The 13,296-nt window shown below is 43.3% G+C and overlaps 1 protein-coding gene across 1 annotated transcript in view; it reads left to right on the top strand.

Annotated features, from left to right (window-relative positions):
* Nucleotides 1–13,296, top strand: part of PTPN3 (protein tyrosine phosphatase, non-receptor type 3) — a 160,566-nt gene that overhangs the window by 138,743 nt on the left and 8,527 nt on the right. The window contains exons 20-22 of the mRNA XM_011966378.1: nucleotides 8,644–8,734; nucleotides 9,006–9,067; nucleotides 10,688–10,834. Coding sequence (XP_011821768.1) covers nucleotides 8,644–8,734; nucleotides 9,006–9,067; nucleotides 10,688–10,834 — 300 coding nt within the window. The remainder of the gene's footprint in view (nucleotides 1–8,643; nucleotides 8,735–9,005; nucleotides 9,068–10,687; nucleotides 10,835–13,296) is intronic.

The raw sequence follows: 13,296 nt of genomic DNA, 5'->3' as shown, positions 1-13,296 counted from the left end.
TGGGCAGGAGTAGGAAGAGGAAGGGGCTGTTCCCCAACAGGGCCCACCGCAGGTGTCCACACCACGCACTCCACGACACCAAAGACCTGCCCTGGGGTAGCCTTAAATCCCTTCTGCGAGAGCTGGTTTCTATCAGCGCTTACTTTGGAGCATTTTCTTTTTTTTTTTTTTTTTCATGAAGGGAATTCCCCAGTCCCTCCTGTGGCTTTCAGTAAACAATCACAAGTGTGTTCCAGAAAGCATTTGGTCCCAGCTGTCATAAAATCACACTTAATAATTAGCATTTCTATAGCACTTTGGAGCCTACCAAGTGTGGTGCACATATGTTGTCTCTGTTGACTCTCACAACAGTTCTGTGAAGTTGATATGGCCAGCATGGTTAGGATCACCCTTTTATAGATGGAGAAAATGAGAATCAGAGAGGCTGAGGGACTTACCCAGTGGCACACAACTAGTCAGAGCCACGATTAGAATATATGTTAAATATCTAGGCTAGGCATAGTTGCTCATGCCTGTAATACCAACACGTTGGGAGGCTGAGGCGGGAGGATTGCTGGAGCCTGGGAGGTTGAGGCTACAGTGAGCCATGGTCATCCCACCGCACTCCAGCCTGGGCTGCAACAGAGCAAGACCCTGTCTCAAAAAATAAAAATTGAACTTATTGGTAGCAACTCGCCATTGCTGAGTGTACCCAGCCCTCACCCCGTCCTCCAACTTTAGCCATTCCCTTTGGTAGCCACACTGTATGAGCTACATCAATGGGAGCAGTTTGGTGGAATTTTTGATTGGCCCCAAACTGCATAAATACTCTTTGTGTAGCCAAGGTAGAGTGTTCCTCTGTCTCTTATGTAAAGGAGCAGAATTGAGGTTACCACTGACCCCAGAATTACCACTTCCAGGAAGCTCTTGTTTTTGTTTGTTCCCAAGAAAAACTTGCAGCTTAATCTACATGTTCCCTAAGTTGAAGTGTTCATTTAAGCAAAGGACAGGATCTGCATTTGGTATAGACTTTCCTGGATAAAAGCTAAGTGATGATGCTAACCTCACCTTTATTTGAGAACCAGCTTCCCAGCAACAAAGGATCCCATTGTCCATTTTTATCTGGTGACCAGGTGACTCACAGCTTCCCTGCCTCCTTGCCCACGGTTAGTTAAGACCTCGAAAATGAGGAACACCACAAGAGAATGCCTGCATCCCCCAGTTGATGGATTACAGCAGTGGCTACAAGAGACCACCAAAGGTCATGTTCAAACTCAGATACCCGGCCCCTCCACTTCAGCATCTACCATCTTCACCAAAACCAGAAACCATCTTTTTTCTTCTGACCCCTATTTCTACTTTCCTCACTCCTACATTGCCCATTATAGAAGATAGCCATTAATGTCAAAACAAGTGACTCACTGGCTCCTGTGATAATTATAAAAGGTGCATTTGGAAGGGCAGAGGTAGCTGAAAACTTTATGAGAGGTTTAAATTGACGCCTGTAGAAATTAATGAGAGCAATTATATCTTCAAGATTAGAACCCTTTAGACCAAGTCTTATTCTGTGGCCTAGGCAGGAGGGCAGTGGTGTGTGATCTTGGCTCACTGCAGCCTCTGCCTCCCACATTCAAGTGATTCTCGTGCCTCAGCTTCCTGAGTAGCTAGGAATTCAGGCCTGTGCCACCATGCCCAGCTAATTTTTGTATTTTAAGTAGAGATGGGGTTTCACCATGTTGGCCAAGTTAGTCTAGATCCCTGGTCTTAAGGGATCTGCCCATCTTGGCCCCCCAAAGTGCTGGGATTACAGGCATGAGCCACCATGCCCGATCCAAAAGATTGCATTTTTAAAAACAGTTTTCCAAATAGTTTTTGTTTTTTGTTTTTTGTTTTTTAAGGAAAGAAAACATCATCAGTATGATGTGTCTGGGATACACAGAGCAAACTGGGGGCTTTGGAATGACCGTGTGGGCAGCTTTTCCATTTCAAGTGCCAGCAATCCACCTAAAGGAAGTGCTGCCATAACTTATTGTTGTGTATCTATCTGAAAGGGGCCCTGCAAGAATACTTGCTAGGTTTGCCAGCAGTAGAATCTGCAGCTGGGACTGTGCATGGAAAGGGGGACTATGGAAGGTCCCAAAATTACTAGCAACGATTTCAATTCAGCAAACCTTTCTGGGAAGGTAGGTAGAGGCCCCAAGACCCCGCTGGATGGTTTCTCTTGCCCTCTGGCTGGGTCAGATACAAAGGAAAAGGGATGTCCCAGTGTGGATGAGCTACCCGTGAGTAGTGAACTGTTAATTTGTCTACCAAGTGGTACTAGGAAAACAACCTCTTGGGGTGGGCCTTTTGTAAAAAATGAGTTACCCTCAGCTTAGTTATAGGGCACTGTGTCTAAGAAAGCTGAAATTGCTTTGAAATTTTCTTGGCATGCTTTATTCACATGGTTGGCACTCATTTTTGAAAGCAGCAGATCCCATTATTCCTTCACACTACAAATTTTGATTGAGCACCTACTATGTGCCAGGCACAATGCTGGCCTGGGGTTTATGGCAGTGAACAAATGAGATTCCTGCCTCCATAAAGATAATGCCATAGTGGCCGATACAGCAAACAGCCGTTTTGAAACTTGGTTCCTAGGAGTCGGCTCTGGGTTTTTGTGGAGGGCATGAAAGGCAATCTGCTTCTGCCCTTTGCTGTCTCCTTACCCATGGTTTCCTTGATTCCCGGCGCCCTTTTTTTTCCTGTCCTTTTCCATTTTTCTTCCCTCTTCTTGGGTTCTCAGCCTTCAGGAATTCCCCTTTTTCTGTTCATAGAGTTGACGGAGTGCTTGCTTCCACTGTGCAGGGCCTTGCTGGCACCCTCTGGTTAGAGCCTTGGGTGTGTGAAGCTCTCATCTGAGGGATGTGACTAGGCTGCACGCCTTTTGTTGAGTGAGATTAGAGTCACTTGATGCCTTCTCTAATATTATAGTAGGTGACTTGTTCTAAGAAGAAATATTTAAGCCAAAAAAAACCATCCATCGCACCCCTACCACACTGGAGAGCATCTGCTCCCACCATTCAAATTTTTTGTCTTTGGAGGCCAGAGCTGGTGATATTGATACTGTAATTTCAATACAGTTGTTCCTTAGCAACCCCTCTTAGCCAATCTTTTTATAATTTACCTTTAGTTTCAGAGCTTCTTATAACTAGACTCTGATAGAATGAGAACAAAGCATTTTAGGACATAAAAATTAATTATTTTTCATAAAGTTCTGTGGTTTTGTCATTCTTTATCCCTGTGACCCTGCCTCTCAGCCTCCTGGTGGCTCCCATTCTAGGACAGAATCTAAGGGATCTACAGCCAGGAGCTGTTATCTGCCTCACACTCCTTCAGCCCAGGAATAACCAAAGCAAATTGTTGTTTTTCCAATGAATTAGAAAATGAAAGAAGAATGAAGGTTTTCTTAAAAGCCACATCTCATACTCTGGCCAGTATCACAAAGCCTTAACTCATTCCGTTTCATCCCTGACCCTTCCAGAAAGACATATGTGTTTACTATCACTTTCCACTCTGTCCCTCCGCCTTCTCAGAGCAGTGTTTCATAACCAGGCTGCCAAGCAGCCCACAGGGCCTGGAGGAGAGTCGATAAATTTTAGGAACTTGAGGCCGGGCACAGTGGCTCACAGCTGTCATCCCAGCACTTTGGGAGGCCGAGACCGGTGGCTTGCTTGAGCACAGGAGTTCAAGATCAGCCTGGGCAACATGGCAAAAACCCGTCTCTACTAAAAATACTAAAATTACCTGGGCGTGGTGGCGCACACCTGTGTACAGATCCCAGCTACTCGGGAGGCTGAGGCAGGAGAATTGCTTGAACCCAGGAGGTGGAGGTTGTAGTGAGCCGAGATCACACCACTGACTGCACTCTAGCCTGGGTAACAGGGTGAGATTCTGTCTCAAAAAATAAAAATTAAAAAATTAAAAAGTAGGAACTTGAAAAAAATAAAAATTAAAAATATATAAATGTATTTGTGTGTGTGTGCGTATATATATATGTGTGTATATATATGTATATACGTAGAGAGAGACAGAGACAGACACACACAGACAGGGTCTTCCTCTGTCGCCCAGGATGGAGTGCAGTGGCAGAATCTTGGCTCACTGCAACCTCCACCTCCCGGGCTCAAGCAGTCCTCCCACCTCAGCCTCCCAAGTAGCTGTGACTACAGGTATGCGCCACCACACCTGGATAATTTTTATATTTTTAGTAGAGATGGAGTTTCACCATGTTACACAGGCTAGTCTCGAACTCCTGAGCTTAAACTATCCGCCCACCTCAGCCTCCCAAAGTACTGGGTTTACAGGCATGAGCCACTGTGCCCAGCCGAAAACCAACTCTTAACACTTAAGAAACCGAGTGTTTAAATCCTGTTTCTACTAAGTTGCTTCAGTCCTATTCAGTGTTGGCCTTTGCAAACATAAATATGAGTGTGTTGTCAAACTTTCCAAAGGCCAAAACAACCTTAACTTTGATTTGTCCAAAATTCTCTAAAAGTTTTGTGCTTTTTATTTTTTTACATAGATTTCTTCTGTTGTATTTCTTTTTCTCACTTTAGTCATTTGCATTTAAAAATAACAATTCTTACTGCGATAGTTCAGAAATAACCAAAGTAAAATAGTCTCCTGACGCCTATCCCCTTCAGTTTCTTCCTCTTTGTTGTAATTTACAAACGACAATTTTGTTTGTATCCTTCCATACTTGTTACAGTGCTCATGCAGATATATCGTATACACATGCATACACACACAAGCTTGTGTCTTTATATATTAATATACACTGTGTGTGTTGCTATTATATGATCATCATTCATTGTATAAATTATTCAATACCTTGTATTTTTCTCTTAAAAGTATATGAGTAGATATCCTTCTAAATCTGTACTTTTGGTCTGTCTTATTCTTTTTACTTGCACAGAATTTTCTGGTAAGAATCTACTATCATTTAAGTCAACATTTCTTTACCTTTGGGGAATATCCAGGCTGCGTGTGGTTTTCTGAGAATAAATATTTTGCTGCAGATAAACTTCTGTGACATGTATCTTTATGTATTTCTGTTGGATAAAGCCCAGAGCGTACACATTTAAAAATTTTTAAGCACTGCCTGGTCGGGCGTGGTGGCTCACGGCTGTAATCCCATTGCTTAGGGAGGCCGAGGCAGGCGGATCACTTGAGGTCAGGAATTTGAGACTAGCCTGCCCAACATGGTGAGACCATGTCTCTACTAAAAATACAAAAATTAGCATGTGCCTGTAGTCCCAACTACTCGGGAGACTGAGGCATGAAAACCACTTGAGCCTTGGAGGGAGAGGTTGCAGTGAGCTGAGATCGCACCACCGCAGCCTAGCCTGGGCAACATGTCTCAAAAAAACAAAAGAAAAAAAGTGTAAACACTGCCCTAACACTTTTTAATATATGATTTATCTTAGTACGATTTATCTTAGTACTTTACAAATTTATCAGCAGATCATTACTGCTGAGATACATTTAAAGTCCTTATAGTAATTAAAGCCTTTTTCTGTAGCTGTGCTTTTCTGCTAGACTACCTCAAGTTGATTTTATTTACACTTTTGTTGTTTGAAAAAAAAAAAATCTTTTTCCCACCAGGTTAGCTTTACTATGTTCACTTAATTGTATATTCACTTAATTGTTGATTATATTCACTTAATCAATTAGAACTAAAATGCCGTGTAGGTAAATTTAACTTAGCTGCCCGCCTTCTGCCAGTCAACCCAAAACCTCTAATAAATCATTAGTTTATTCCTGAAGTGAACTCACAGAGTTTATTAGAGACTGCAGTTGTTTAAGAAGTTGTTCAGCTGCCTGATGGTTATGAACTAAAACTGTAAAGGTGGTGAGTAACTGAGCTCTTGGAGTGTTTGGAAATTCTAGACATTTGGCAAATGTGTAAGATATGGCACCGTTATTATGACCCAGACTCTCCATGTTAATTATCTTCTGGGGAATTCTGTTTAATTTGTTTATTTAGTAAGAGAAATAACACTAACAGAAGCCAGTTTACAAAACAATACAATTTGCAAAAATATAGAGGGAGAAATCCTTTTTACCCTCCCTATTCAGACTGCAAACACTTCTTTATTAAGGATGTTGGCCACAATTTGGTGAATTTGTCATACATCCCTGTAGGGCAACTTGGTTATATGTATCAAAACTCAAAAATCCAGCACTTTCAGAGGCCGAGTTGGGTGGATCACCTGAGGTCAGGAGTTCGAGACCAGCCTGGCCAACATGACAAAACCCTGTCTCTACTAAAAATACAAAAATTAACCGAGTGTGGTGGTGGACGCCTATAATCCCAGCTACTCGGGAGGCTGAGGCAGGAGAATCACTTGAACCCCAGGGGGGTGGTAGTTGCAGTGAGCCAAGATCCCGCCACTTCACTGCAGCCTGGGTAGAAGAGTGAAGCTCCATCTCAAAACAACAAAAGCCAAAACAACCCTTAAAAATAGTATTTGGTATAGTAATTCTCTTCTTAGAAGTTTGAGTAAAAAAAATTTCAAAACAGCCTAGTGAAAAAGTGGGATAAAAGTTAAAATAAATTATAGTGAATGGCCAGGCACGGTGGCTCACGCCTATAATCCCAGCACTTTGGGAGGCCGAGGCAGGCAGATTACGAGGTCAGGAGAGCAAGACCATCCTGGCTAACACAGTGAAACCCTGTCTCTACTAAAAATACAAAAAATTAGCCGGGCATGGTGGCGGGCACCTGTAGTCCCAGCTTCTCGGGAGGCTGAGGCAGGAGAATGGCGTGAACCTGGGAGGTGGAGCTTGCAGTGAGCCAAGAGCACGCCACTGCACTACAGCCTGGGTGACAGCGAGACTCCATCTCAAAAAAATAAAAAGATAGATAGATAGATAGATAGATAGATAGATAGATAGATAGATAGATAGATAGATAGATAAAACTAAATTATTGAGCCATTAAAAATCATATGTGTAAAAAATATTTAATGACATGGGGAAATAGATACTATATAATAAGTAGGAGAAAGCAGCTTGAAAATTAGGATAGTTATTTCCCAGAATACTCCATTAGAGGCTGAGATTTTCCATGGCCAAATTAGCTTGAGATATGTTTAGCTGATCAGAATTTAACAAATGTATGCATTATGCATTGCAGAACTTGTCTTGTTAGAGATTCATAAAAAATAAAATATTTTCCAAATGTCTTGACTTTGAAACTTTTTCTGAGGAATACTTACTATCTTCTTTTAGAACACTTAGGTTGGCTAGAACATAGCATAAGAAGTGCCAATATAGCCAGGTGCGGTGACTCATGTCTGTAATCCCAGCACTTTGGGAGGCCCAGGTGGGCGGATCACTTGAGGTCAGGAGTTTGAGACCAGCCTGGCCAACATGAGGAAACCCTGTCTCTACTAAAAATACAAAAATTAGCCAGGACTAGTGATGCACACCTGTAGTCCCAGCTACTTGGAAGGCTGAGGCATGAGAATCGCTTGAACCTGGGAGGTGGATGTTACAGTGAGCCGAGATCACATCACTGCACTCCAGCCTGGGCAACAGAGAGAGACCCTGCCTCAGGAAGAGAAAACAAAAGTGCCAATGTGTTGTTCAGTCTCATTTTTTGCTTTTAAAACATAGTATATAAATGTATTATGTGTTTACATATATATGCTTCTGTTCATTTGTGTGCATGTAGGCACAGAGAAAATAAGCCAGAGAAAATATATGAAAAGCTCATCTCAGAGTTGTGAAATTGCTGATAATTTTTTTCTTTATATTAGTGTGAATTTCCCAAATTTTCCGCAAAAAAATAAAAAACAAAAATCACTTCCAACACTGAAAAAACTGTGTTTTTAAATTCCCATAGAGTTAATAAAAACCACTGGTGAAAAGGGATTAAAAGGAAAAACAGTCATATAGAAAAGAAAAGATAAGCCTTGGAGTCAGATCTGAGTTCTTCCAGTTCGTGATCTCGAACAAAGCATTGAACTTGCAAAATAAGAATATAGTTAATACTTCTTACAGGGCTGTTGTGAAAATCACATCAGGTACCATACGAACATGTCTAATGCATGAGTTTAGATATGCAAAGATTGTGTTGTTTGAGATTTTTGGTTGTGATTACATGTGTAGAGAAGTACCTCTGTAAATGAAGTTTACTATATATTGGGATAAATGTTTTTCCTGTGGAAATAGACTTCTGAAATGATGAATGAAATGCTCTCGTTCTTAAAGGAAGGGTGTGGTTCACTACACTGAACTGGAGGGAAATGATTCTAGACTAACTTAGATGATTTCCATTTAATTTTGAGTCAGAATTCTTTTTCCCCCCATCTAGTTGCTTTTAGCTCTTGTCAAATAGTTGTCATAAATACAAGGTTTCACTTACCATTCTCTATTACCTGAGACCCAGACCCTTCCTATGGCATTTTTTTCAAATTAAAAACAAAAATTATTAAAGAGTTTAGTCAGTTTCTCATGAAACTGTAGAATTTCTTATTGGGAAGATTTTCTTTTAGTATATAACACATAATCACTTTAAAATGTTAAGATTTTGGTACTGTGAATGATAAAGTATGTTTTCACACTTTCTTCATCTGATTTTTGCAATGCTTTCTTTTTTCTCTATTTCTCACATAGCAACTCTACAGAAAAAAGCCAGGTTTGGCCATCACATTTGCAAAGCTGCCTCAAAATTTGGACAAAAACCGATATAAAGATGTGCTGCCTTGTGAGTATCCGGCATGAATGCCTCCTTCCCCCCTACACTGAGATAATGTTTCCCTTTTTAAAACAGATTGTCTGGTATTCTGGAACGATTTTCAGTGTGTCTGTAAACACCACCGTCTTTATTGCAGCCATTTCAGACTCTGAACAGTTGGGGAATAGTGTTTATGCTAATGAGGCAGAGCTGCAGATGGGGCTGGGAACTGAACTCTGGTTTACTTGGTATGATAAAAATAATGCCCGGAATAATCGGTCAATTTTTCTCTTCCCCGCAGATGACACCACCCGGGTATTATTGCAGGGAAATGAAGATTATATTAATGCAAGTTACGTGAACGTAAGTTAGGAATCTGGATGATGCTAAAGAGCACACTCACCACTGTCACAACGATGATGAGGGCCTGTGTGGGGCTTTGCAGTTGACACAGTGCTTTCCCGTTCACCACTGCATTTCAGCACCACAACGGCCACGGGAGGGAAGGCAGAATAGTCTCATTTTACAGAGGAGAAAACTAAGGTTCGGAGAGTTAAAATCATTCGAAAAGTCACAAAGCTAACAGAAGATGGGACCAGACTTGTTCTGTGTTTCCAATTCAATCGTCCACATGCCCCTGTACTGAGCTGCTTCCATTCAGGTGTTTGTTTTTGCTAGTGGTATGTTTGTGACTGTCTATGATGTGTTTGTGACTGTCTGTTTCTCTCCATGTAATAAGTGTCACCCTGCCTTAAAAAAAAAAGAAAAAGAAAAAGAAAACCTCCTGTGTACATATAAGCCAAAAAGAAAAAGTGGAACGTTTCACGTGTTTTGGGAAAAGCACTTATTTTCTCTCTAAAAATGCATCTTGGGCAACTTACTTGGCCTCTCTAGACTTCCATTTCTTCTATCTGAACCTGGGGTCAGACTTTCTGTAGCCAACCAGATAGTAATATGTGATCTTTGCATTTGAAATGTAACCACTTAAAAGGATTAAAAGCCGCTCTTAGCTTGCAAGGTGGCAGACAGATTTGGCCTTCAGGCAATACGTGGTCTGCCAACTCCTAAATAGACAGACGATTTCTCAGATTAAGTTCTCAAGTTATAGCAAAGTGTCAAGAAATGCCCTAATAAAAATTGGCTTCATCAGTGATTCCACCTGTTCCAAAGCATCTATGGGATTCATCTGTGGGATTCATTCTTAAAAGCAGAGCATCAGAAACGTTAGGAGCAGCAACACCACAAAGCCTAGTCTTTTCATGTAATCCCAGGACTGAGGAAGCCATTTACCCAAGCACCAGCCAAACTGCGAATTAGAAGCCTGCCTTTACCTTGCTCACCTGAGAGTGAGTGAAGCCCAGTGCCAGCTCAGAGCTCAGCAGGTTCTGAGTGTTCTTTCGTCAGAAGGACTCAGTCCAGAGGGCAGAAAGGAAAATGGAGCAGGAATATTTCCACCTGAAACATTCATTTCAAAACATTTCAACATTTAATGTCAAGATTGACCAACTTCCAAGCATTTGAAGCCATGCAGAAAGCCAAGTGCAACAAGAATTGGTGGTGTAAACCTGTAAGGTGTATGCTTTAAATAAATGTAAATAGATTTTGATAGAAAACCCTGCATAGGGAAAGACTTAGGGGTAAGATTGGTACATACGACGGAAAATGCAGATAGCCAATATGGATTATATTTAGGATAGAGCAATGAAAGTCATTTAAACTCTTCTGCCATGTCACAGATAGATTTCTGATTTTTGCCTACTGAATACCACACACTTTTATCTTAAAGATCTGATGCTGGTGTTTGTCAGATATTTTTCAAGAAGCATGAGAAATAACTTGTTTGATTTTCCTTATTTGCTATGAATTGATAAAGAGATATTTTTCTGGTGCGATGTCAGTTAGCAAGTAGAAGAGTTTAAAATCCAGTTCCCTGTGCACCCTGAGGCGGCAACAGATTCTAATACTTTACCAATTTCTTGCCAGATGGAAATTCCTGCTGCTAACCTTGTGAACAAGTACATCGCCGCTCAGGGTCCCCTGCCGCATACCTGTGCACAGTTTTGGCAGGTCGTCTGGGATCAGAAGTTGTCACTCATCGTCATGTTGACGACTCTCACAGAGCGAGGGCGGGTAAGTAGCTTGATTTCCAATTCAGCTGTGTGCAGTGTCGCATCCTGCTCTGTGGAACATGAATCTCAGCCCTGGGAAGGGTCTTCACTGTCTCCTGGTCCAGCCCGTATGTGACCCTAAGTCTCCTCTACAGAGCAACCAATAGACATCCCTAGTGACGGGAAGCTCAGCCCTCCTCTTCCCCAGTCCCAGCTTGGATCCATTACAACAGGCCAGAAGGCACTTCTCCTAGCCTTACTTCATGTGCCCCAGATCCCCTGCCGTGACGGGCCTTGCCCATTCAGGACAAGTGCTGGTCCTGAAAGAGCAATGTGTGTGCCAGGTTAACAGTGGCCTTTGTAAAAAGGGGAAATTGCATCACTGTGCCATTTTCCATAGAATCCGTTCGGGCAGCTTGGCACTGTCCCTGTCTTGTCTGTCTGCACTTCTCTTTTCCCTGTAAAGTTGACTCTGCCTTTTCAGCAGGAAGTCATTCTTCTCCTCAGAGAAAAGGGAGTGCCCCCAGGAATGGTCTGTTGTCTTAGGGCTGATGACAACACTAAAGGTTGGTTGCACTGGATAGCAGCCCCCTTCTTTCCCTCGTTCTGCTTCTTCCAGCTTGGGAGAAAAGGCCCTTTCTGTGATCCAGGAGGCCTCAGCTTCCTCCAGCCACTCCTATGGCTGCTGCCTGCCAGCTCTGTGCTGCTGGCAGCCCTTCTCTTTTGTTGATGTCCACTCTACACCTGAGCTCATCTGAGGTCTCGCTTGTGACCTGGAGGGTTTGTTTCCCAGCCCTTTCTTTCTCACTGAAGCCATTCCAGCTGCTTTGTCAGTTTCCTGCATTAGAGATTCCCATCTCCTCTGAGGTCTAGCATTCCCTTCGCTATCTCTGGCCCTGGAACTTAACCTCCCCTGTTTATCCACTGGTAGAAACCTGTTCTTCTGAAATCCAGGGTGCATGTTTCCTCTCTCTCCTGTTGCAAACTCTTGGATGACAGGATGACCTCAGCCCTTTATCCTGAAGACCCTAACCCGCCTACATCTCCACCCACCAGTTCTTCCAGATTAGGAGTCCATCACTCCAGGCAGCAGCTTTGCACCTTTCTCTGAGAGATGAAACTTTCAGCATCTCCCATTTGTTTTCTCCCATACCATGCATTTAGTAGAGTGGGACTCCCAGCAAGTGTGCAGCTGGCTGGAGTCCACCCCCACTCACCAACCTCGCTGTACTGCTCTCAGGCCTGCAAGTGCAGAGAGAGCCTCCTTTGAAGCCTCATATCCCCAGCAGTCAATGGGACACTCCCTCACGAGATACTTGGTTTCTCCCTTTTAAAATTCCTACCCAAAATGTTTTTCTTTGTGCTCTCCCTTAAGGCTCATGGGTTTCTTCTTAGAAACATTGCAATTGAATAAGTTGTTCTCCCTCACTTTCCATCAGAGATGTTTCTTTTGGAGAGAAATATCATTTTTTACAACTATATGTGAATAATACAGGTACTCTTCCTGGCCCACTGGCTGTCAGAGGCAGGGGCATTGAGGTCAGGGGAGGTGTTTGAGTTCGGCACCACCGCTTTCCACTGTTTAACCTTACATAGGGCTCTAAGCCTCAGTTTCCTCGTCACTAGAAAGGTGGTGGTAATGCCTGTCTCCTGGGATTGTTTTGAGAATTAAGAATGAGCTACCCTGGGCTGGCTGCCCCTCCCGTAGTGGGTGCTCCACATGGCATAGTGAGTCCGGATCCTGGCCCCCTTGTCTCACAGGGCCAGAGGCAGATAGGTTTGCTGCTCTGGGCAACATTAGGGAACCCTGGGTTGCCATGAGGATCATGTGAGGTGATAGGAAGAGGTTTGAGGCAGCACAAAGCTCTATAAACCTCCTTGCTCTTGTTATCTGTTAAACACACTGTTTGATAAAATGTGCACTTAGGCAACGAGGCTCTTCGACAGGGGACTGATCTCTGAGTCAGGTTTCATCAGGCCCCATGGTTGGTTCAGCAAATGGATCTAGGCACTGATTCCTTCCACCTCCTGAACCCAGACCCATCTGCTCATTCGTTGATAGGACACATCTACCTAAGTGTCCTCACATACAAGGTGCCTGAAGCTGAAGTTGTCAGCCATGCACCTGCACCCAGGTGGTCCATGCCCTGAGCTCACCATCCTGGCCAGAGGCACCCATCTGCCCAGTCACCCGAGCCAGGAACCTGGAATCGGTCTTACCCTCCCTTCTCTTCACTTCCCACATCCACTCACCGTGGTCTGCCACCGCCAGTCTCCCCTCTGTCCCCCAAACCCCCACCTTCTCTCAGAGCTTTTGCATTTTTCTTCCAGGAGCAGCAGCAGCAGCCTCCTTAGTGGCTTCCTGGCCTAGAGGCTCCCCCAGCCCCTGTCTGGTCCATCCATTGGCACGGCTTTCAGCGATACCTTTCCAGAGGGTTGCCTGGTCCTTCCATTTCCCTGCTCAAACCCTCTGGTGGCTCCTCA

This window comes from Mandrillus leucophaeus, unplaced genomic scaffold, assembly GCF_000951045.1.
Source record: "Mandrillus leucophaeus isolate KB7577 unplaced genomic scaffold, Mleu.le_1.0 Scaffold76, whole genome shotgun sequence".
Taxonomy (NCBI): domain Eukaryota; kingdom Metazoa; phylum Chordata; class Mammalia; order Primates; family Cercopithecidae; genus Mandrillus; species Mandrillus leucophaeus.
The sequence above is the reverse complement of the archived record's forward strand: the minus strand, read 5'-3'. Positions and strand labels throughout refer to the sequence as shown.